This window comes from Schistocerca americana, chromosome 9, assembly GCF_021461395.2.
Source record: "Schistocerca americana isolate TAMUIC-IGC-003095 chromosome 9, iqSchAmer2.1, whole genome shotgun sequence".
NCBI lineage: Eukaryota > Metazoa > Arthropoda > Insecta > Orthoptera > Acrididae > Schistocerca > Schistocerca americana.
The window spans coordinates 63,933,805-63,960,442 of record NC_060127.1 but is presented as its reverse complement, the minus strand read 5'-3'; the positions used below and the strand labels follow the sequence as shown (position 1 = coordinate 63,960,442).

Below are 26,638 nucleotides of genomic sequence, written 5' to 3'. Positions count from 1 at the left end.
GGTTTATTGGGAGAATTCTAGGAAAGTGTGGTTCATCTGTAAAGGAGACTGCATATAGGATGCTAGTGCGACCTATTTTTGACTATTGTTTGAGTATCTGGGATCTCTACCAGGTCGCATTAAAGGAAGACATCAAAGTGATTCTGAGGCAGTGTGCTAGATTTGCAAGGTGCTAGATTTGTTACTGGTAGGATTGAACAACGTGCAAGTGTTATGGACATGCTTCAGGAAATCAAATGCAAAGGAAGGTAACATTCTTTTTGAGGAACACTATTGAGAAAATTTAGGGAACCAGCAGAATGATTCTACTGCCTCCAACATACATTGCGCCTAAGGACCACAAATATAAGATAGGAGAAATTTGGGCTCACACAAAGGCATACTGACAGTCATTTTTCCCTCTCTCTATTTGCGAGTGGAACAGGAAAAGAAATGCTAGTAGTGGTAGGGGTACCCAAAGGTGGATTGCAGGGATCTATGTAGATGTAGATGCTAATTTACTGCTCTGTAAGACCTGATGTGGTGTGCGTACTGTAAGACCTTCGGTACACACACCATCAGATTATTTGACTTGTCGCTCTAATGAAGTAGGCGAGTGTCAGCAATATGTCTCGTGGTCTTATCGTGGTGTGTTTATCTTATGCCTTTAGGTCAGACAATAGAAATGCCACTTGCACGCTTAGAGTAGCAGATTGACGGTGACCAACTTTAAACAGAACTTGATTAATTATCACACACATTTATTAAAATAATAAAAAGGATAGACATTACATAACTTGATTCTGGATGCTGTTTACAACTGACAATCTGAAGTTCCTTTGGTCTTGGTACGTTAATCTTATTCTCACATATCTCTGATACTTGACAAAGTGTCTATACATTTATCTTCATGGCTATGTACAGGAGTATGATAATCTTCTTAGGTGCAGACTGAAACTTGACTATAGACTGGTACAGACTAATGCAGACTGGTACAGACTAATGCAGACTGACCAATCGAAGGTCTGTACACTCGTTATAATACCTCGCGCGTTCAGGTATCACTGCGCGAGTGTGATCTGCGAGGAGAAAAGGTTCTACGTTAGTAGCAATCTCATTGGCTGCGTTACATATTAATACACGGATCAGCGGAAGCAGAATTTGGTCCGTCTCTAAGGCAGCGCCATCTCGTAGTGCGGAGACAGACGAGTGCTGCGCCTGCGCTGTTGTGCTTAGCGGGGCGCGCTGTAGTGGGAAAGTTGTGTACGCACTGACTACGCGGAACTATGTACACAACACCTGACATATTTAAGAAGATGCAGGCAACACTGTATATCAACCATACAGTTTAGAAACATACAGTAAATCCCCAATCCCATAAAGAATCAACCACCCATGTATAAAATGGCTTCAAACACCTGACTACAAATGAATTGACACATTAAATATTTCACTCTAAGCACCAGTGAGAAAAAACATAGGAAAGCTTTGAAATTATCCTTAAGGTTTGTTGGAAGGCATGAAGTGCTCTCATTATCACACTCTGGATGAATAAAGTCTGCGTAATCTGCATTCCATTTTATGCAAAAGCTAGTTTTTCACACAACTCGTGAACTTTGTATCGCTCAATGATGTAATTTTGCAGGTACATTCAGTGCTCTGAGTATATATGGATACTGCCTGCAAACTGTGTTGTGAATATGGCTAGTCATACAGAAATAAGAAATTGAAACATGATGCCAGATGCCTGATGCTGCTGTTTTACTGCATGAACACCTGAAATGTACTGAGCAGTAAACTTTTTTCCTTTCATCATTTTGTGTGGGGTGTCAGTGAAAAAGTTTGTAACAGTTTGAAATTATGTATAAAGTTTTCTGAAAGTCTTAAGTGCTCTGATTCTCAAATACTGGACAAATAATGTTTGGGAATTTACATGCCATCAATTACACTGGCTAAAAACAAATACACAGGTATACTTGTTCTGTTGGGTTAAACTTTTAGCATAAGGTTATACGTCTCAATGAATAGATTACAAAAACATTTTGAATTTTTAAATTTGGTCAATAACCATGAGAAATGTCCCTGCAAACCATTAAACAGCCAACCTGCAACAGGATCAGGTTCCACGATAGTTGCTTAGGTGTCTCTCTGATTCTCTCTTACATAACTGCAGATATTAGGCCCTTATATTGTTGACAAGTTATTCTCAGGTTCTTTCCAATTAAAAAGATGCATAGTATTCCAGAATGAGATTTTCACTCTGCAGCGGAGTGTGCACTGATATGAAACTTCCTGGCAGATTAAAACTGTGTGCCCGACCGAGACTCGAACTCGGGACCTTTGCCTTTCGCGGGCAAGTGCTCTACCAACTGAGCTACCGAAGCACGACTCACGCCCGGTACTCACAGCTTTACTTCTGCCCGTATCTCGTCTCCTACCTTCCAAACTTTACAGAAGCTCTCCTGCGATACTGGCAGAAGTAAAACTGTGAGTACCGGGCGTGAGTCATGCTTCGGTACCTCAGTTGGTAGAGCACTTGCCCGCGAAAGGCAAAGGTCCCGAGTTCGAGTCTCGGTCGGGCACACAGTTTTAATCTGCCAGGAAGTTTCATATCAGCGCACACTCTGCTGCAGAGTGAAAATCTCATTCTGGAAACATTCCCCAGGCTGTGGCTAAGCAATGTCTCTGCAATATCCTTTCTTTCAGGAGTGCTAGTTCTGCAAGGTTTGCAGGAGAGCTTCTGTAAAGTTTGGAAGGTAGGAGACGAGATACTGGCAGAAGTAAAGCTGTGAGTACCGGGCGTGAGTCGTGCTTTGGTAGCTCAGTTGGTAGAGCACTTGCCCGCGAAAGGCAAAGGTCCCGAGTTCGAGTTTCGGTCGGGCACACAGTTTTAACCTGCCAGGAAGTTTCATGCATAGTATTGTCATACTCTGTGCCATTTACTTTTGCTGTGGTGAAAACTAATAAAGTAATACTTTTAAAGCAATTCAAAATATGTAAGGGTATTCTACAATAGCAGAATAAAAACTAGTACATCCACGAGTGAAATACGACACTCTTCAAAAATTCATACATGTTGCAGACCCACAATCGTTCATGGGTCCACCTGATAAGTAAACAGTTATGAAAACACACTTGACATCTTAGTAGCAACAAATAATCCTCAGCTAATAACGAACATCAAAATGAATAAAGGGATTAGTGAACACAGGGTTGTCATAGCAAGAGCGAATACCGTAACTTCCAAACCCACCAAAAATAAATGAAAAATATATCTATTCAAAAAAGCAGATAAAAATTTGCTTGATGCCTTCCTGAGAGACAATCTCCGCTCCTTCCAAATTAACAACGTAAGGGTAGACCATATGTGGCTTGAATTCAAAGAAATAGAATAGATAGCAATTGAGAGATTTATACCAAATAAATTAACAAGCGACGGAGCTGATCCCCCATGGTACACAAAACAGCTCAGAACATTGGTGCAGAAACAACAAAGAAAAGCATGTCAATTTTAAGAAACACAAAATCCCCAATACTAGCGATCTTTTACAGAAACTTGAAAATTAGCTTATAATAGTATCCACAACAAAACTTTGCTGCTAAAGCAGAGTTACTAAGCACAGCCTTAAGAAATCCTTTACCAAACAAGACAAAGTAAGTATTCCAGAATTTGAGACAAGAAGAGCTGCCAACTCGAGGAACTTAGAAGTAGATATCCTCCGAGAGTAGTGAAGCAACTTAAATCACTTAATAAAAGCAAGTCTTTTGGTCTACACTGTATACCAATTAGGTTCCTTTCAGAGTATGCTGATGTAATAGTTCCATACTTAACAATCATATGCAACAGCTCACTCAATGAAAGATCCATACCTGAAGACTGGAAAGTTGCACAGGTCACACCAATGAAGGACAATAGGAGTAATCCCCTACATTATGGGCCCAAATCATTAATGTCGACATGCAGCTGGATTTTGGAAAATATATTGTGTCTGAACATCAGGAATTACACTGAAGACAATGGTCTATTGACACACAGTGAACATGGATTTATTAAACACTGTTCTTGTGAAACACAACTAGCTCTTTGCTCACACAAAGTGCAGAGTGCTATCGAGAAGGGATTTCAAATTCATTCCATATTTCTAGATTTCCAGAAGGCTTATGAACCATGCCTCACAAGTGGCTTGTAATGAAATTGGGTGCTTATGGAATACCGTCTCAGTTATATGACTGGATTTATGATTTCGTATCAGAAGAGTCACAGTTCATAATAACTGTCAGTTACTAACATAGTAAAACAGAAGTGATTTCTGTTATTCCCAAGGTAGTGTTATAGGCCCACTGTTATTCCTTATTTATATAAATGATTTAGGAGACAATGTGAGCATCTGTCTCAGGCTGTTTGCAGATGATGCTGTCAGTAATTGTCTAGTAAAGGCATTGTAGAAGATCAAACCAATTGCAAAATGATTTTGACAAGATATCTGCATGTTGCAAAAATTGGCAACTGAGCCTAAATAATGAACAGTGTGATATCATTCACATGAGTGCTAAATGGAATCCATTAAACTTGGGTTACATGAAATCATTCAAATTTAAAGGTTGTAAATTGAACTAAATACCTAAGAACAACAAATAAAAACAACTTAAATTTGTAAGAACACATAGAAAATGGTGTGAGGAAGGTGAAACAAAGGTTGCATTTTATTACAAAAGCACTTACAAGATGCAACACATCTACTAAAGAGACTGCCTACAATATGCTTGTCTGTCCTCTTTTGGAGTGCTGTTGTGCAGTGTGGGAACCTTTAGGATTAACAGGGTACATCGAGAAAGTTCAAAGAATGGCAGTATGTTTTTTATTATTGATAACAGGGGAGAGAGTGTCATTGACAAGATACAGAATTTGGGGTGCAAATTATTAAAACAAAAGTGTTTTACATTGCTTCGGGGTCTTCTTATGAGATGTCAGTCACCAACTTTCTCTTCCGAATGCGAAATTATTTTGTTGACACCGAACTACATAGCGGGAAACAATCATCATCATAAAATGAGAGAAATGAGAGCTCACACAGGACATAGGTGTTCATATTTTCCAGGCGTTGTTGGACAGTAGAATAACAGAGAATTATTGTGACAGTGGTTCGATGAATCCTCCATCAGGCACTTAAGTGTGATTTGTTGAGTAAGCACGATGACATAGATGTAAATGTAAATACGAGGAGTTAAAGGTAAACAGAGCTTGGTAAGTGTATAGTGAGAAACTTTGCTTCCTACCGGAGAGGTACAGCAGTAGACTGGTGGCTGCCTTCTCGTACTGTGGCACACCTGGCGACCAAGAGGGCAGATCCTCGTCGTCCCGCCCACTCCCATCCACACGCTCCTCGCGGTCGCGTTCGAGTCCCAGTGCAGCAGACAGCTCTTGGCGCAGATCCGAGCGGAAACATGCGTCGACACTTGTGCTGACCCGGGAAACTGCGGCCTGCAGAAGGGAGAGGCGCGCCGAGTCGGCGGTCGGGCAGAGACAAGGCGCACGTGTTGGCTCCGTGGAGCGCAGCCGACTTGTCAGCCGGCCGGCAAAGCCGTCCTCGGATGCCATCTCTGCAGGAGTCGCCGAGACAAGGTAGGCGAGCTGAGGGGTTAATGCACAGGTCACAGTTCTCAGTTGAAAACTGGTAAAAGTCAAAAAAGTATTTATGACTGGCAGTGGCTGAGTGAGGGCTGGTGGGGTGCCTCCAATCCTTTTCAATCTGTTACTAGATAAGACCACCAAAACATGGCAGACAAGTGTCCCTGGAAAACAATGGGAACAAACAACACAAGTATCAATGTGAAATGTCTCGCCTCTGCTTGTGAGCCAGCAACAATTGCCAGGACTTCCACTGAAGCTTCTTAAGACTGCTGCCAAAATTGGCCTCCGAACATTCTTTGAGGAAACAACACAGTATGTGGATGTCATCCTTTGGTTTCTGATGGTACAAATTTGGCCTGTTTGCAGAAGGGAGGGGAATAAAATAAATAAATGCGGAGCCAGTTACCACCCATTTTTGGAAAACAAAAATCTTACTTCAAAAAAGTCTATACTGATTATTGTCAGATTATGCTGATCTGTGTGCTCCATTTGTTGGTTTTGAGACTGCTGTTCTGCTTCCAGTCTTTTCAAAATTTCCCTGTCACAGCACGCTGCAAGACAGGGAGCAGAATAATAGCCTTAAAACTAGCAAACGAAGCACGCTTGTAGAGCAGCAGTTACAAACTTTGCCACTGATGCCTCTCAAAAGTTAAAGTAGAAACTTCTGTGGTATTATAAAATTGGGTTTATGTAGTTTCACATAGATGGGTGTGACCTGAAAATCCTCAACTTAATATTACGCACAGCTGAGGATGACAGAACAACAAAAGTTAAAGACGAATCCACATTTTGTACAAACAGGCAGGACCTGCTCTCATAATACACCTAACCCCTTCAAATTAGCATGGCTAATTTCAGTATAAGCTCACATCTCCAGTCTCAGTCTATCTAGAATTCACCTGCCAATTTCTGTTTCAATTTCCATCTCCCAAGTCATTAATTTCCATCTCTCATGTCATTATCTCTTGATCTACTCTTCAAAAGGCTTTGCTTTTTTCGAGTCCAGTTTTACAGTATTTTTGTCAATTCTTTTGAGTTAATTTAATCTCAAATGCAAGAAACAGTGGACCCACTTTCTGGACACCGTCATGTCGTAAACTGCGTTGGTGTTGCCCTCACGTGTTTCTCAGGTGTTCTGCTGTTCCTTCTCACCCATTTTCAGCACAATGTAAGAATACAGAATTTCACAGTGGTAACATTCCATAAAATGTTCTTAGGTTTTCATTTGCATTGAGTGGTTCCGATGCTGCACTCTTTTGGATGAGTACTCCCTGGATGTTGTCCTGTGGAAGAGACCATTTCCGTTGGCTCACCAATATGCATTTTCACACGCTGGCTGCTGGCTGTGAAAGCAATGTGAATTTTGAAGAACAATATTAGTTGAGTGAAATCTAACAAAGTTCTAAACTGAAATAAATGAACAAATTTCAATTTTCTGCGGTGTAAATACCACCAGCTGAAAAATGTTCCTGTCAGAGCACAAAAAGGTGAATATGCTCGAAGAGACTGCTGAAAAGTGGGGAACAAGCTGCCTCAATTATCATTCCACCTTCCTCGCCAAAAATTTTGGCATGCAAACATATTCTCTCTCTTTTAACATAGAAAAAACTAAATTGTTTTACTCACTCTCTCAAATTCTGGACATCCCTCTCACTGCTACCATTTATGCTTGTCTCTCCCCTACTGTCTCCTTTTTTTCTCATTAGCACTTTTCCTATCTGTCTGTCCTGCTGTCACTGTCTTTTTCCCTTTCTCTCTCTCTTCCTTACCGATGTCTCCTCCTCTGCACTTTCACAGTCTCTCTATCCCACTGCCATTGTCTTTGTCCCCCCCCCCCCCCCTCGATGCCACCGTCTCTTTTTTTCTCACTTACAGTCTGTCATCTTTCCCTTCAACCATCATTGTCTCCTCTCAACACATGTCCTCGGGGTTGGTTTGCTCGGGATTTTGACCCTTACTCCGGGAAACTCTAACACGTGTGTACTGGTGATGGGAGAATGTGGGCAAAGTCTTTTGTTAAAAATCAAACAGTTATGGTTCCAAAGTTAATTTTCATCCTGAGATTTTTATGTGTATGTGACTGGCATAAAGCTTTGGCAGCTGGTACAGTGTAGGGCATTTGACAGGTTTACATAGTCTGATAATGCCTACCAATGGCAAAATACGTCATCAAAACTGGTTGGTGTATCAACCAGCTAATGATGGAATGAAATGCATACTACGAATTCTTTTGTGTCAAAGTCTGCTCGGCTGAGGTGGGGGTGGGATGTGACCAGAAACCCAATCCTATGTATGGGCTCCACCATCTCTCTCTTCCATTTCCATTGTCTCCTATCTCTTTTGCTACCACTGCTACTATCTCCATCCACCCCTCTTTCTGTTTTACTGCCACTGTCTCCCACTGAACATCACTATCTCCTCTCTCTTTGGCCCCCATTCATCTCGCTTTCTCTCTCCCATCATCACCATCTCACCTCTCTTTCTCTTCCCCCTGTCACTGCCTCACTGCTACTCTCTTTCAGCATAAAAAAGCGTGAACATGTTCGCATGCCAAAATGTTTGGTGAGGACAGCAGAATGAGACAACTGGTTCCCCACTCTTCTGTTGGAGTCTTTTACAGAGGAGCATATTCGCCTTTTTTGTGCTCTGACAGGAGCATTTTTCAGCTGGTCCCCTTATTTTCCCTGTTACAGCAGGGTGTGCTGCCTATATAAAACAAATTCTGTAGGTTAGTTACGTTTTGGTAGCTTATTTATATATTGAGACACACTTACATACTATGTCACACACAAACAACAAGTACGTAGGCATAATGTAAGGTTAATACAAAATCATCTCCCATCCACTCAAGTTCACTTTACATAAAAATGTACAACATGTTTAGGCTACACCTACAGAAGACCAAAAAATGCTTTTGATTTGCAAGTACAAAGAATTTTGTGAGATAAAATAATTTTTTGTAACATACTTATGCCACCAAGCGGTGCTATCGAATAATTTCCAGGTCAAGACAGCACATATCGGTGGGAAGTGCCCATTATACAAAGACAGAGTCAGTGTTTTATTGGTATTAAATAAATAAATCAAAGTTGCTTACTAAATGCATAATTGGGTGGCCCTTGCATGACTCCAGAACCTTTGCCATGTGTTCACTATGTCAGCTAAACCTACATCGTTTATGCCTCAGTAAAAATTTCGATGATTTGCCTTTAATAGAAACGACAATAGTGGCCGTACTCACAACTGGTACTTTTGGTACACAAAAATTCATGGTTTTTGGGGTGTACCTTGCTAAGGGATAAAGATTTTTGAAAACAGAGAAATAGCATTTCTACATAAATGTTTCAAGAGTGTACAATTACAATTTCAGCCATTTGCTATGGTTAGTTATTTAGATTAACGCGGCCTATGGAGCAAAAACGGCTAAAAACTGGTTTTGCCATTTTCTAAATAAGTACATTAACTTTGGACCTCCAGATTTCGCTAACAGATACCGACATCAGAAAAAGTTTTGAAGTTCCCTGAGAATATCATCTCAAGAACATATGGTAAATATTTTGGCAATTTTCCAGTCAGCCCCACACCAGCTATTTTTTGTACTCAAAAATCATGGTTTATCACGGATTCCTCAGGAACGCCCTATGGTGTTTTTGTAAGCAATCTAAGGCCTAGCCTAGACCACACCAAATGCAAAAAGACCCAACTGATTTTCTCACTTTTCCTGGACTGGAGGAATTGAGTAATGTTCAAATTTTGACCCAGTACTGCACGACAGTGACAGTATGTCCAAGCTTCCGATAGGTATACAAACAGTTGCCAGGCCACAGGTTATCCAAAATACTTGAACCCTTATTTCTGTGATCAATATAACTTGATATATGACCTATAGAAAAATTGCATCTTTGTTTGTGACCCTGTTGTGCACAAACCAATTTTGTTATAGAAAATATATTTTTGTTAAGTGAAAGAAAATAACAAACTGTAGTACAATAAATACTGCAAGGTTATTCTGCAGTATAAAGTTGGCTTTGCAAACTTATGTTATGATATTACTGTTACAAAAATATAAATGTATATGTAGCATAAGCCACCAGAAACTTGTTACATGCAGACGGATTTGTATGATTTTTCCATAAACATTTATACGAAGAATTTAAGTTAAAGATATTAGTGTCAAATTGACGCAACCTGCTATCAAGATAAGTACTGATGTAATAGTACCAATTAAGATTTTCTTCTCATCTTGTAGAGAAGACACTGAGCACGTGACAAGTACAATTGAAAGTTCAAATTTTCCACTGTTTAAGGTACTGATATATACATATCTATTAGTTAAATTTGTAATTTAACACAACAGACAAAATCATCTACATCTACATCTACATCCATACTCCGCAAGCCACCTGACGGTGTGTGGCGGAGGGTACCTTGAGTACCTCTATCGGTTCTCCCTTCTATTCCAGTCTCGTATTGTTCGTGGAAAGAAGAATTGTCGGTATACCTCTGTGTGGGCTCTAATCTCTCTGATTTTATCCTCATGGTCTCTTCACGAGATATACGTAGGAGGGAGCAATATACTGCTCGACTCCTCAGTGAAGGTATGTTCTCGAAACTTCAACAAAAGCCCGTACTGAGCTACGGAGCGTCTCTCCTGCAGAGTCTTCCACTGGAGTTTATCTATCATCTCCGTAACGCTTTCGCGATTACTAAATGATCCTGTAATGAAGCACGCTGCTCTCTGGCATTAAGTGCTGTGTTATAGAACAAGAACCACAAAAATGCACCAGCTTATCATACTACCTTTATATTACTAATTTTGAATAATGTGTATGAGATGGGAATATAAAAAGAGGAAAAAAGTTTACATTTCTGACAGTCTGTGAGTATTTAACAACATACCGACAGTCAAGTGACGACTACTGCTACGAATGTTGATGCAATGCGTAAAAATGGAATTGTTGGGTTCAATAAATTTAGATAAGAGTTGGGGAGTGAGTGAGACGGCCTTACCTGCAGCAGCACACCGTGCCGGTAGTTGAGTTCATCCTCCGGCATATCTCGCAGCTCGACGAACAGTCGGTCTAGAGTGTCCTCGAACACATCCGGTGTGATTAGTGGAACGAGGGCCTGAGCGGCCAGCACGCGTGTCTTGTACACTGAGCTGCGTGCGCAGTCCAGCACAAACGGAACATATGCAGAAAGCTGCAAATCACATCAGCAGAAACTCAGTGCTGTAGACATAGCGGTTAAGCCAGCACAAAGTAGCTGTACATGTGTGTGTGTGTGTGTGTGTGTGTGTGTGTGTGTGTGTGTGTGTGTGTGTGGATGGCACATATTTTGTTATGACATGTGCACATGTGTCCGATTAAAATTCCTTGGTAGTTGATGTCTGTCACTTGCCACAACAGTACTGTCACATTGCCTGCTATTGCTCAGTTATGGGTGAAAACATACATACATGGTGGGTCACTTCACAAACACTGTTAATGTGTAACACAGGACAATGTTGAAAATGGCTGCTGCGAGGTATGTTGGGACACACGAGATTTTCTATCGACAGCTGATTTTAAGTGGTCAATGACTTAACTGCTGTGGGCGATGCATTTTGTGTCCCTGAATTTAAACTCGTGCCCTCAGCTAACCTCAACCTCGTGATATGCTGTGTACCTGAGAAAACAGCAATCAACAATCTGTGGCAGCAGAAATCACAATCGCTTTGTTCACGGCGATTAAAGCTAACCAAGGAGCAAATTCAAAACAGAAAAAAATCATTTCGATGCTAAAAACAAACTGCAATTTCTCACTATTGTTGGTTACCTGAAAGTATCATCACACCAGCTTCACGAGCTGCCACATTACCAATTGATAAGCAGTCCTAGTTCACACTTGGTTACTGATTATAGGTGAAAAATAACAAATAAAAAAGTCAGTATAATGATGAAAATTAGATGGCAAAGAATTAGAAAAAAATTACATTTAAATCAATTAACTGAATAAAAATAATAATCAAAATCTTTTGATTAGATTTAGAAAGAAAGAAAAAAATCACTGCATTTGACGAGATTCGGACCTACAAGCTTCAACACACCAGGTTAATACACTATCCATTGCACTATGCTACAACAGTGAACTAAGCTGATAGCTACAACAATGAACTAAGTTAATATATTTGTGACTGTGGTCACCCAGTTGCAATGATGAATTGCAGCCTTCAAAAATTCAACTTCACATAATTTTCTGCAAGGCTAATCTTGGTAATAATGCTAACTTTATGTGCGGCTGAAATGCATGTTGCGCAGAATTATTGAGTAGCGTTAGTTAGTGCTGAATGTGAAACATATATTTCATTAACATCATTGACTCCGTGTGTGTGTGTGTGTGTGTGTGTGTGAGTGTGTGAGTTTGTTTTTTTGGCTTGGTTATCATCTGTGATGAAATATGATTCAGGATCCAGACACATCAAGAAATAATGCTGAACAAGGAACTGAAAGTGGATTGATCAATTGCCATGGCAGTTTGGCTACAGCGAATGGTTTGGGCACGATGTTGAGCACTCTGATTGGAGGAAGCCAGCACCAACAGGTGAAGTGTCAACTATCAAGTAATTTTAATCAGAATATAGCTCGAGATAGGATTTGTCCGAAAGTTAGCACAGTTTTCAGTCTCACCCGCATTCCTGTTGTTGACCTGACACCACCACTGTCCAATGAATTCCCACTTTTAATACTAAACTGTTTACACACTGCCAGAACTTTACACAATGAATTCTAAAGTTGTTTGTTTGTTATGGTACGTGTCTCATTATTGGTGGAACTTATACTGAAAAGTAAACTGAGGCACACGCACTGAAGCAGTTTATAAAAATTCACTTGTGTTTGTTTTATTTAAAAATGATGCTTACTAAAAAGGACACACCTAGCACTTTTGAAATAGAAGCTCTTCTCTATACTCTGCTGAAATGGCAGCTGCAGAGAGAGAATACGTGCACCTAATTTTTTAGTGTCAGCCTAGGACTTGGCTCGAAAGAGTAACTATTCTGGGGGCACGAATGGATATCCATAGCAATGTGAATGGCAATATTTGTGCACTTCACAAGGAGCTACATTATGTACTGTGACCAGTGTTAGGTATAAATAATACAAAAATCATAACTTACTATTTATTAGTCAAGGTAAATCTGCCGTAAATGTATTTCTGAACAGTAACCAATTTTGTAACTGACTACATAGCTGAGGAGTCGAGTGACCGATGCAACTGAAAACACTGCCGTGCTTACAAATGACGCCTTGTACAGTGTACACACATTTTATTGTGTGCACTCATGGCCTTTCATCAGTAACATTACCAGATGCTAAGTATGTTTTGCTTGCAGATAATATGAACATTTTAATAAATAGCATATCACATATGGTGTTAGAAAAGTCAGTTAAAGTTATCACAAAAATTAATTAATGGTTCCTAGCCAATTCTGTGTCACAAAATCAGGAAGTGTAAGCAGGATTCATGTTCTGAGGGCTCCATTCAAACTTAATTTCAAAATATGTGACATAAATTGCTGTATCTATTGATTGCACTGACTTAAAAGGTTCAGTTTTTTACACAACTAAGGGACTGTGGACACAAAATAAATTTCAACTTGATACTTCTATCCATTCCTGAGAAAAGGGGGCTTAACAGTTGGACAGACACACAGACAACAGAGTTCCATTTTTAGAGATTGAGATATGGAACCCTAAAAAAACATTATATGCACTTCAGAATTTTTATGAGGTTTCCCTCCAGTATATGCCTAAAATATGATGATAAGCAGATACGAGTTATTGCCCATGTTAAAATGTTGGCATTACAGCTTGACAAAAAATTTGACAGGGGGGAATATACCACAGAACTGCTGAAGCACCTAAGCAAACCTTTATTTGGGATACAGATATTGTCAGACACAAGCGACACAAAACAACAGGAGCACTTTGTTTATTTTCATCTCATAATGTCATTCTCTCATTTCTTCAGTGTAACTCATCCAACAAAGTTCAAGATTTGTGAGTCCTAACGTGTGTTGTATGAATTAGTTGTGGTGTGAACTCAAGAATAGCCTGGAGAAGCCTGCTCAAGGAACTGGAACTAATACTTCCCAGTATATTTATTTTTTAATGAAACTCTGACATTATTAATGTATCTCTTCTTCAAACCGACAGCTCATTACATGGAATAAATACTAGATAATTGAATATTATATACACTCCTGGAAATGGAAAAAAGAACACATTGACACCGGTGTGTCAGACCCACCATACTTGCTCCGGACACTGCGAGAGGGCTGTACAAGCAATGATCACACGCACGGCACAGCGGACACACCAGGAACCGCGGTGTTGGCCGTCGAATGGCGTTAGCTGCGCAGCATTTGTGCACCGCCGCCGTCAGTGTCAGCCAGTTTGCCGTGGCATACGGAGCTCCATCGCAGTCTTTAACACTAGTAGCATGCCGCGACAGCGTGGACGTGAACCGTATGTGCAGTTGACGGACTTTGAGCGAGGGCGTATAGTGGGCATGCGGGAGGCCGGGTGGACGTACCGCCGAATTGCTCAACGCGTGGGGTGTGAGGTCTCCACAGTACATCGATGTTGTCGCCAGTGGTCGGGGGAAGGTGCACGTGCCCGTCGACCTGGGACCGGACCGCAGCGACGCACGGATGCACGCCAAGACCGTAGGATCCTACGCAGTGCCGTAGGGGACCGCACCGCCATTTCCCAGCAAATTAGGGACACTGTTGCTCCTGGGGTATCGGAGAGGACCATTCGCAACCGTCTCCATGAAGCTGGGCTACAGTCCCGCACACCGTTAGGCCGTCTTCCGCTCATGCCCCAACATCGTGCAGCCTGCCTCCAGTGGTGTCGCGACAGGCGTGAATGGAGGGACGAATGGAGACGTGTCGTCTTCAGCGATGAGAGTCGCTTCTGCCTTGGTGCCAATGATGGTCGTATGCGTGTTTGGCGCCGTGCAGGTGAGCGCCACAATCAGGACTGCATACGACCGAGGCACACAGGGCCAACACCCGGCATCATGGTGTGGGGAGCGATCTCCTACACTGGCCGTACACCACTGGTGATCGTCGAGGGGACACTGAATAGTGCACGGTACATCCAAACCGTCATCGAACCCATCGTTCTACCATTCCTAGACCGGCAAGGGAACTTGCTGTTCCAACAGGACAATGCACGTCCGCATGTATCCCGTGCCACCCAACGTGCTCTAGAAGGTGTAAGTCAACTACCCTGGCCAGCAAGATCTCCGGATCTGTCCCCCATTGAGCATGTTTGGGACTGGATGAAGCGTCGTCTCACGCGGTCTGCACGTCCAGCACGAACGCTGGTCCAACTGAGGCGCCAGGTGGAAATGGCATGGCAAGCCGTTCCACAGGACTACATCCAGCATCTCTACGATCGTCTCCATGGGAGAATAGCAGCCTGCATTGCTGCGAAAGGTGGATATACACTGTACTAGTGCCGACATTGTGCATGTTCTGTTGCCTGTGTCTATGTGCCTGTGGTTCTGTCTGTGTGATCATGTGACCCCAGGAATGTGTCAATAAAGTTTCCCCTTCCTGGGACAATGAATTCACGGTGTTCTTATTTCAATTTCCAGGAGTGTATAAATATCTAATGTCAGTTACTTTGGTCCTGAAAGGCATCCATTATTTAGAGAATAAATTTTCAATTATGTGTCAACAACCATAAAAGAATTAACTGTAAGGAACAATTAAATGAAAATGGGACACACAGAGAAAAAGTAAGTCACCATAAGTGTTTACACATTTATACCACTGAGAGACAAGCCAGTTTTCTTCATGGAAAAATGTTTGCTGTTGCCGACAGAACCATTATGGTGCCCAGGTATGCATGTGGGCGTACGTGTTGGCAAGCCACTACTGTGTGCAGCTAGCAAGCATGCAGGGAGATTGGACAGGTTTGTGTGACCTTGTTGCAATGGTGACAGACACCTCACCCAATGACTCACTGTTCTTTTGCTCACTGCCAGGTCTCCACAGACATTCTGCATGCACCTACGAATACTGTGGCACAATGGTTTTCAACCAAAAGAAACTCAATGACAGTTCTCTGCTTGGAATGCACCTTCATTACAGATGCCGTTTTGAAGGTTATGTATAGCGCTTCCACCTATTGGAACTCTATGAAACTGTATCCCCGAAGCGGGAATAAATATTCCAATATGTCCCACAGCAAATTCCATAGTTTTTCAACCAAAATTGGCACAGAAAAAAAAGTGTTGCATTACTTACTGAACATCCCCCGAATATACAACATTAATAAAATAAATGAAAAATTACAACAGCAAATGCAAAATAATGTTGTAGGGAAGTTCTTGAAGAGTGTAAATACTTGAGGATTAAATAAGACGACTCCCTGAAAAGCAGAATCATGGAGTTGTCAATAGGCACACACAAAAGGAAGGGAACTTGCTAGATTCAGATTTTATCCTCTGACGAGCTCGAGTAACATCACGCATGAACGCGCGTGCGCCCACCCACACACACACACACACACACACACACACACACACACACACCAATGCCTCAAATGGTGCCAATGATCTTTGGTAGCAGTGGACTGGTTGTGATGGAGATAGTGTCAGGTGTCATAGGTAGAGGTAGAGGTAGAGGTATAGAGATAGAGGTAGAGGTAGAGGTAGAGGTAGAGGGAGAGGGAGGAGGAAGACAAGGCGAGGGACTACGGATTGGTGCCTAGCGTCTCAGAGAGATGCGTGGCAGGTACATGGGGCTGGCTGGCATGACTGTAGCAGCTGGTGGGATGTGGGATGAAGGTAAAGTGTGGTGGTATGAACTGGGAGGGAGTTACATTGTGGAGGAAGCATAAACTGTTGTGTGGAGGGTGTGTGACAGAAAGTTACCGGAGACTGATGCCAGGATGACTACAGAAGCAGAGGATGTGTTGTAAGGATAACTCCCGTCCGATGGTGGAGGGAAGGATCCAGCTTGCTTGTCAAGCAGCCATTGAAACTGAGCATATTGTGTTCAGTTGCATGTTGTACCACAGGGGAGTCAACTTTGTTCTTGACAACAGTTTGGCAGTGGCCATTCATCCTGGTTGACAGCTGGTTGGTAGTCGTACCAACATAAAAGGCTGTGCAGTGTTTGCAGCAAAGATGGTATATGACACGCCTGCTTGCACAGGTGGTCTGGCTTCTGACGGAGAAGGAAATGCTGGGTGGGAGCTCTGGGCTGGTATGCACCTTGGTCTGCTAGTGGGATACGATTCCTGTGGCAAGAGGTTAGGACTGAAATAGTGATGGACTAGGATGTTACGTAGATTGGGTGGGTGAAGGAACATCACTTTAGGTGGGGTGGGAAGTATTTTGGATAGGATGTCCCTCATTTCAGTGCAGGATGAAAGATAATAATAGCCCTGGGGAAGAACATGGTTCAATTGTTCCAGTTCAGTGTGATACTGGATGACAAATAGGGCAGGGGTGCCACTTTGTAACCGATTCTTGGGGGTAGTCGTAGGATTGGGAGAGTGTGAGGATACAGCATGGCGAACCTGTTTGCAGACACAGACACAGTTGTGGGGGAGGGGGGGGGGGCAGGGGGTGAGGGGGGGGGGGGAGAGGTATTGCCTGTCTGTGAAGGTCTTTGTGAGGCCTGCAAGGGAGTTCTCGTTACTGCAGGCACATGCTAGTCTGTACTTGAGGGATTTTTTGGTGTGGAAGGTATGATATATGTCAAAATGCATATAGTGTTGGTGGTTAGCAAGATTAATGTGGACAGAGGTGAGGATGGAGCCATCAGAGAGTTGGAGGTCAATATTCAGGGAGGTGGCGCATTACGTACAGGAGGACCAGATGAAATGGATGGCAGATAAGGTGTTTTAATGAACCTGAATCATACTAGGGGCTGGGAATTCTGAGAGGCTAGGAAGGTTTCCTCTATACGGTCCATAAACAGGATGGCATAGGAAGGTGCCACCCAGAGCTAATCATCCTCCCTGTAGATAGAGGCTCCACAACTATTGTGATGAGTCAGTGATTACCTGACAGAAGGCCTTCAACAACTATCTGACTCTTCAACCTACAAGCTCTGCCAGAGTGATCGCATCCCAGAAGTCTGGCTTAACCTCCAATCCCTACTGAACGCCACACACTCTCCAGAACCTCTCACCTGAGTCTGTTCCCTCCTCACCCAAAGAACACCCTGCACACACTCCCCAAAATCCACAAAAACCAAAAAAGCCTTGTCACCACATTCTAGCTGGCTATTGTGCTCCCACTGACAGATTTTCTCTTGTTGGTCAACATCTCCAACCAACTGCCCGAAACCCAGTCTCCCACATCAAAGATACTAACTACTTCCTTCACTGACTTTCGACCATCCCCATCCCTTTACCTCCTGGATCCCTACTAGTCACTGTTGGTGTCATCTCCCTCTGCTCCAGTATCCCTCATGGCTGGGGCCTTCATACTATCGAACACTACCTCTCCCAATATCCTTCAAACTCCAAACCCACCAATGCATTGCTTATACACATTACCAACTACATTCAAAGCCACAACAACTTTTCCTGTGAAGGGAAGGTTTACAAATAAATCCACGGCACAGCTGTGGGTGCCCGTAAGGCACCCTCGTATGGTACCTATTTATGGTTCATCCGGAGGAAATTTTCCTAGCCTCCCAAAACTCCCAACCCCGTGTCTGGTTTAGATTCATTAATGATATCTCATGATCTGGACTCGGGGCTAAGACACCTTTCCCACATTCCTCCATAACCTCTATATCTGGCCCCCCTCTACCTGATGCACCACATTCCTGGATGTTGACCTCCACCTCTCTGTCCACATTAAACTCACTAAACACCAGCAGTAGCTGCATACTGACAACTGCCATCACTTCCACATGCAAGTACAAAACTCATTGAAACATTTCGACAAGACGACGCCACCACTCGGCTGATAACCCGAGTAGAATTCACCGTTGATTTAACCGTCCACCTATCACTGGTCAGCTCCCACTTTGGTCGCAGACTTTGAGAGCATCAGTACTAAGTAACAGGAGGATGTTACTCGACTTGCGTTGTGCGAGTACTAACAGCGAGAGAAGTACTTGTATGTAGGAGGCGAAGGAAGCACAAGAATGAAGTGAGGTTAAGTTGACTTACTTTCTTTTCAGAAATAAAGAGTTCAATTAATCTTCACATGATCAGTCAAACCAGTGAGAGCATTCTCCATACGTGCTTGAACATTGTCCTGCAAAATGATGGTCAGGTCCTGCAGAAATTGTCATCATTTCTGTCTCTACGCTGTTCATTTTTGGAACACTACCTCCGACTAGCTTAGAAACAGAAGTGATGACACTTTCTGCAGGACCTGACCATCATTTTGCAGGACAGTGCTCAAGCACATACAGTGCAAGCTGTTACTGATTTGTTTGACTTATGGGGCTGCTAAGTGCTATACCACCTACTGCACTCCCGATTTAAGCCCTCGTGAGTTCAACTCGTTTTCTAAACTGAAGGAAACACTTCAAGGCATTCGCTTCAGACCTGCTACAAATTCGTCAGGCAATAGACCACACCGCTCGAACTGTCAACAAAACTGGCACAGCTAAGAGTATCCTACGATTTCCACTTCACTGGCAATCGGCTTTACACAATGCCAGTGACTACCTTGAAGGTCAGTAAAACTTTGAAACACGTATCTATTTTGTACGAGCTGTAAATAAATAGTTTCCACTAGTAAAGTTCCAACCCTAAAGCAGCCTACTGTCTTCTAATTCACTGAAAAATGACCTACTGTGGCATAACATACGTTGCAGGTCCCATAATAAAGAAACTACTACATTAATTCATGCAGTCACGCTAACAAACAAATGACACACGCATAGCTCGCAATCTGACCGGTTTGCAGGATTTCGAGGTACACACCTGCAGGTTGGAGTCGGTGCCCTCCAGTGAGGACGGGTAGAGGCGGGCGAGCAGCAGCAGCAGTGCGGGGGTCTCCGCCCCGCAGCCCTGCCGCCGCCCCTTGCTGGCAGCCCCCGGGCCTCGGGCCGCCTCCAGGGAGAGGCAGAAGGCGTCGCGACCCGGGCGGTCCGCCTCGCGCAGCAGCACGTCGTACAGCCTGGGGAAGCGCTGGAAGAACACGCGGCCCGTCATTCGGTTGCGCGCACTCGGCCGGCGGCCACAGCCCCTCGTGCGCTGCACCCCGAACACCCTCGTCATCAGGGCGGCGAACAGCAGCGTCCCCGAGTTGCGCACCTGCCAGAAGACTGCTGTGACAGTCACAACATCTCGAGCTGCTCTCACGCTTCCACACCACCCCTGACCCTGGGTTAGCACCGAAACAACCACCGACACCCAAACCACCACCACCACCACCACCACAACAATCACCGCCCATCACCACAGATCCAAGCACACCTACGCACCCCTAAGCCACTGTGGTGTTTGCACTGTTAGTCAGCATTAGTTAGGTGATACTTCTACATCTGCAAGCAACGGCATCCGATGTCAGAAAGCAATGGTCACTTTTCTTAGTAAGCTGGTATGAGAGATGTTGAATAAAGTGTGGCACCAGCTTTGTGAATCAAGTGCAGTGAGTAAAGAAGTCACATATTGGTGTCTAAGGAAACTACATGCTAGACTTCGAAGTGGCTGTGCAGTATATTTTGGCAGCTATAAAACTTCCACATGGGAGAAGACCTTATCGACTGGCCCTCTTTGGTGCTGTTCATACTTATAAGGTTTGAATTTCAGTGCCCGGATAGGATTTCATTAAAAAAGTGTGATGAAATTCTCAAAACCACTAAAAACAGTCATCCTCAAAGTTTTTGAGATACCAGAGCACTATTACACACAAAACATTTTGACTGTTTTGACACAGGTACTGGTAGCTCAGTACGTCTTTTAATTAAAGTCTCATTGCTGTGGCAATGTATGTTTTTTTATTTTTATTTAGATTCTATATTTATTATCAAATGGAAATGTTAATAGATACTCAATTTTTTATTAAAAATCACATTTTTATTCTTAATTAATAACTGCACCAAAATAAAACAAATTTTCACTTCCAGAGACTGAACAGGATTAATGACGTATATCTTTTTTTTTTCATTTTGTAAGTCTGCATCAAACTTTAATCTATTTTCATGCAATTCATAGCTAATAAGAATAATTCAGGTCTGAGCTGCCAGAGCTGGCGGTCAAGGTGCGTGAGGTGTGATGCGCTTGTGTGAAGTACCTCCCCCATCGCCAAGGCCGTGGTCATTACATTTTCTCATTACAAAGGCATGGTGTGCACTCGTACTATTCCAAAAGCTTCCACAGTCAATGCTGTCTACTACAAGCAGGTCCAGGGTCCACTGATGAAGCATCACAACCCAAAGGAGAGGAAAGAAACCGTTGGATGGTGAAAGCTTCATCACGATAATTCCGGGTATCCCACTGCCCAACATGTGATAGTTTTTGATCAGAAAATGCTTTTCTACATATTCGGGGCTGTGTGACTTTTTCACTATCCTACTGCCAAAAAGGACCTAGCCAGATGTCTTTCTGATAATTAAATGGAAGTGTCAGAGGAGACTTTGAAGTGTCTTCCAGGAGTGGCAATGGATGTGGGACTGCTGCATCACACTGGGTGGTGAGTATACTGAAGATGACAAAAGTTTACAAATAAAAACGTCTGAAATAAAGTTTTCAAAAATGAGGGACAGTGTTTATTGAACATCTCTCATTTGTTAAGAGTTTAGTGAAGTAGGGAAAATAAGCTAAAGCTTCATCCTAAAGAAAGTGAGCACAACATTGCAGTATATACAAGACAGGAAACAAGTCAGGCTTAAAGATAAAATGGGAATATACCAGATACATGGAAGATGGTTGATGTAAGAAAAACATAAAACTATGACAGTAATTCTCATTATTATTCAGTATATATCTACATGTGATGAAGAGGAAAATAAACCTGTCTGAGCTCTAAACTGGAAGAGGCATGGCAAAAGGGAGCAGCCACAACTAAGGAGGGGGAAACACTGAGTGGACCGGAAGGAGTGACATGTCGCAAATGGATCACAGTCGTCATTCAGGCATTACTGTGCCTGGTGTTCATTGTTTCCACTACGTTCTGGCTATTAGGGGAGCCTGGTCACATATACATGCTTTACACAAGTCTCAGCCTTTCCTATGCCAGTTGTTTATAAATAAAGTGCAGCTACTCACTGAGATCCATCGTGGGCTGTAAATATTGCACGGCAGCGAAAGAAGGAAGTGCAATAGATAAATCGTCACACAATTGTTTGATGTTTTCTGTTTATGCTTCTCAGAAAGCACTAACTTCATGTGTGGAACCCAATATTCATTCTTTCGGAACATGAATTTCAGAGGATCATCTCAGAAAGCTGGTTGTCCTTGTCACAAACAGTTGTAGTTGTGTGTAGCAACATATTTAAAATGGCTCTCTTCTGGACTGGGCAGTGAAATGCCTGCATGCCGAGCGCATATGTATGCTCACGGTATACGGTGTGGCCGAGCTGCCCATTTTGTTAGACCGAAACATCTAAAATCGGCACTTTCCCTCTCTCTCTCTCTCTCTCTCTCTCTCTCTCTGTCTCGACAGTGAACCAAGTTTTCGGATGCACATTTTGCATGGGATCGACGAACAGCCCCAGATCTTCAACACCAATGTCCAGACTGTAACTGTGCGTCAACATATCGACAAAGTGAAGAACGGCAAAATGAATCAAATAGAAGGTTAGTGAGTTAGTGTTTTTTTTTAACGTCCCATCAACAACGAGGTCATTAGAAACGGAGCGCAAGCTTGGGGTTAGGGAAGGATGGGGAAGGAAATCGGCCATGCCCTTTCAAAGGAACCATCCCTGCATTTGCCTGAAACGATTTAGGGAAATCACGGAAAACCTAAATCTGGATGGCTGGAGACGGGATTGAACTGTCGTCCTACCGAATGCGAGTCCAGTGTGCTAACCACTGCGCCACCTCGCTCGGTTCAAATAGAAGGGCTTTCTCAAAATGATGCATTAAGAAGTTGACCACTGCTGGGGACATTGGAGAACTCACATCATTGTTGGTCATTTGATTGTTTTGTAGAGCTTTATCCACTTCCTTCCCTGTTTTGCTTTTCAGGAAATTGTTTTTTCCACTGGACTTGCCAGTTTCTGTCACTGTTTCTGTATATTAATGGATATGCACTGACAGAAATGGAGAGTGTTACATCATGACCACTTTAACCGAGTGCCACCAGACTGCTGATGCAGTACTTTTGTGTCCATGAGGCATGTCGATTAAAACACCTCAAGCCGAATCTTAGACCAGCACACAGTTTTAATCTGTCAGGAAGTTTCATATAAGTGCACACTCCTCCGCTGAGTGAAAATTCATTCTGGAATCAGTACACCAGGGTGCTGATAAACCATGTCTTTGCAGTATGCTTTCTTCCAAGAGTGCTAGTCTGGTAAGTTACAGAGGAGAACTTCTGCGAGTTTTGGAAGGTAAGAGATGAGTTACTGGCAGAAGTAATGCTGTGAGGATGGACCACGAGTTGTGCTCACGTACCTCAGTCAGTAGACCACTTGCTCATCACAGGCAAGGGTCCTGGGTTCAAGTCCCGTTCTAGCAAATAGTTTTAATTTACTAGCAGGTTTGATATCTGTGCACATTCTGCTGAAGAGTGAAAAATCATTGTGGAGTGATTCGATAAACCCTCTGCCGGGGACTTTAGTGTGAACTGCAGAGAAGTCGTGTAGATGTAGGTGAGACAGCTTTGTTTCAAGTATGGCAATAAATTCCTAAGGGCGATGTTCAGCAGGTGTGTAGAGGTCACACATCACACTGAAGCTGATGCCGGGCATCAGTTCAGAATGAAATCATCTAATACCTGCTGTATGATGAACACCTCCACAAAGTTTCATAAATGTATGAGACTGGCACTTCATGGCGTATCCTTCAAAATTTCTGCCAGTGTGACGTCCTATATACTGCAAATGAGATTGCTCTTTATTCAACTGCTCCCTCTATAAGGTGTGCAAAAAACAAAGGTGTTCTGTGAATGCAGAAGTGTACAGTGAGCATGCTACTAACTCAATTCCATCACGACTTATAGTCACTATCAGTTTCTGGTATTGAGTAGTCACACCAGCTATCCCCAAAATGCTATATCCAACAACCCGATTGAATCCAGTGACTGATCACTGACTCCAGACAATTCGCCTCAGGTCTGACTTAGTGAAAAAATAACTTTCTTCCTGATAAATAGCTTGCAGCAGCTTTAAAAACAATAATAATTATATTATATATAAAAAAGAAAGATGAGGTGACTTACCGAACAAAAACGCTGGCAGGTCGATAGACACACAAACAAACACAAACATACACACAAAATTCAAGCTTTCGCAACAAACTGTTGCCTCATCAGGAAAGAGGGAAGGAGAGGGGAAGACGAAAGGAAGTGGGTTTTAAGGGAGAGGGTAAGGAGTCATTCCAATCCCGGGAGCGGAAAGACTTACCTTAGGGGGAAAAAAGGACAGGTATACACTCGCACACACGCACATATCCATCCACACATACAGACACAAGCAGTCTTTAAATATGTCTGCTTGTGTCTGTATGTGTGGATGGATATGTGTGTGTGCGCGCGAGTGTATACCTGTCCTTTTTTCCCCCTAAGGTAAGTCTTTCCGCTCCCGGGATTGGAATGACTCCTTACCCTCTCCCTTAAAACCCACTTCCTTTCGTCTTCCCCTCTCCTTCCCTCTTTCCTGATGAGGCAACAGTTTGTTGCCAAAGCTTGAATTTTGTGTGTATGTTTGTGTTTGTTTGTGTGTCTATCGACCTGCCAGCGCTTTTGTTCGGTAAGTCACCTCATCTTTCTTTTTTGTATATAATTTTTCCCACGTGGAATGTTTCCTTCCATTATAATAATAATTATATTATTTCATTAAATGGTTTGACCGCATGTTCACAGACTAAAAATATCATATGGCAGAAGAAAAAATAAATAATAAAAATCAAGGAGGGAATCCAATCTAGGGTTTATGCAGGTTAATATTTAGAACAAATTAAAAATATCAACTGGTAATGTTAATAATACTATTTATGAAATGGGACTTTTTTTATAAATAACACTGGCTGGCTGCTGTTTTCTCTTTTTTGAGGGAATTAACTTGTACTTTCACACAGCCCGAATCCCACCAGCATTAAGATTAGGGAACAGTGTCCAGTCGACAACAATGTCGGATTGGGGAAAATGTGGGCGAAGAAACAATTATTTTCTTTTTGGAAGAATCTCGTGGGCACCTGTCTTAAGTGACTGCGTAGAAACAAAAGTTTGAAACAGGGGAGAAACTCGTATAAAATGCCAGAAACAAAATGTTTTAGTGCAGTGAGGTTAACACGAAGAAGCAAACACACAGATTAACAATCATATTTTGTGTAGGCAGTGATGGACAGCTTGCAGGTATTGAAGAAACATCACTGTATGATTACAGAACTGTAATTCTTGTATAGTAGGAACAGTCAGTATTCAAGGATATGACGTGAATGATCATTTGAAGCAAACAGGCTTCTCATGGATATATGCCCTACTCTGAGTGGTTTCCAAGATAGAATACATTTAATGTATATTGTTATTTTTTCCCCACAATATTGAAATATATACTGTTATTTATTTTTCACAATATTGAATACACTGTGAGGTTACACATATACATATGTACAACATACAGTAAACATTACAACGTGTTTTAGAAAGTATCAAAATAAAAATATGTTTTTTTAATACTACATCTCTATGCAATATCATAGAATGGTATTCTTCAACAGCAGCAGAAGCACAACCAATACAGAGGCTGTAAATATACACCGTTTCTGCATATTCTTCATTAGTGCAGATGTGTGACACATACAAACAAGAGTTAACCGATGCTTGTTGCTGATACCCTCTCAATCCCTCACACTACTTCACTCACAACACACCGCACACAGTTGCAAGTTCAGTGGACTAGCTTAATGGCAGAAAGACATCCCGAGCAAAGAGGCTAAAAGCAACGAGACGGGTCAGGCTAGAATAAAACATCAAAGAGGGTGGTTAAGACACGTATCTGCATGCCACAAGCCCAAAAGCAAATTTACAATAAATGTGTTCTATTGCGGAAACCATTCTGAATAGGGCATTTGTGCATTTGATGTTCCTTAATTCAAATGAATATTCCTGTCATATCCAGGAATATTGACCATTTCTCCTGGGGCACCCAGTATATATTCTAAAGATGACCTTATGGTAGACTGAAACCCTTTTCTAATAAAGAATATGTACAGCTGTCTAATCGTACAGTGAAGTTTGTTGCAAATGTTAATGTGAAGACAAGCTGCATTATGCAACACTAGATTTATTTAGTAACTACTGTGCCATGACCAGAGATCCCTTAGCAGGGTTGAAAGCACAACAGACGGGGACCGGAGAACTTACAGCCCAGTCACCGCTGTGGAAGGCACCGAGGGCTGCCTCGAAGCCCGACGTGACGTGCGGCGTGACCAGCTCCCCGAGCTGCGAGTTGCGGAACAGTGCCCGCAGGATGTTGAGAGCGTGTGTCCGCGCCTCCGGGACAGAGCCGTCATCCAGTGCAAGTCCCAGCAGGATGTCCATCGAGTCCTGGAAGCTGCGGGCACCGCAGCCGCGTGCCTGCGCCTCCGTGCTGACCAGTGCCTGTACATAGTGGGGGAGGCGTGTCGAGACGGTACGGAGTTTGGCAGAATTAAATTTTGGGTAACTTCCCACGTGCATTGAAAACTGTGAAAATTTCTGTGCGCCAATTGTCTATAAATAGCTGACCGTGTGTTGAGGTAATTGTATCGTCCAATTTAATAATAACTGAAATGAACAAAAATGTGCAAGTAGAATGAGATTTTCACTCTGCAGCGGAGTGTGTGCTGATATAAAACTTCCTGGCAGATTAAAACATTGTGCCTGACTGAGACACGAACTCGGGAC

At 42.7% G+C, this 26,638-nt stretch overlaps 1 protein-coding gene across 1 annotated transcript in view; it reads right to left on the bottom strand.

Moving 5' to 3' along the window:
* The window catches only part of LOC124550647 (thyroid adenoma-associated protein homolog), a 239,662-nt gene that overhangs the window by 51,737 nt on the left and 161,287 nt on the right, over positions 1-26,638 (bottom strand). The window contains exons 20-23 of the mRNA XM_047125370.1: positions 26,117-26,353; positions 19,567-19,899; positions 10,622-10,813; positions 5,257-5,611 (exon numbers count right to left, since the gene is read on the bottom strand). Of these exons, the coding sequence (XP_046981326.1) occupies positions 5,257-5,611; positions 10,622-10,813; positions 19,567-19,899; positions 26,117-26,353 (1,117 nt within the window). The remainder of the gene's footprint in view (positions 1-5,256; positions 5,612-10,621; positions 10,814-19,566; positions 19,900-26,116; positions 26,354-26,638) is intronic.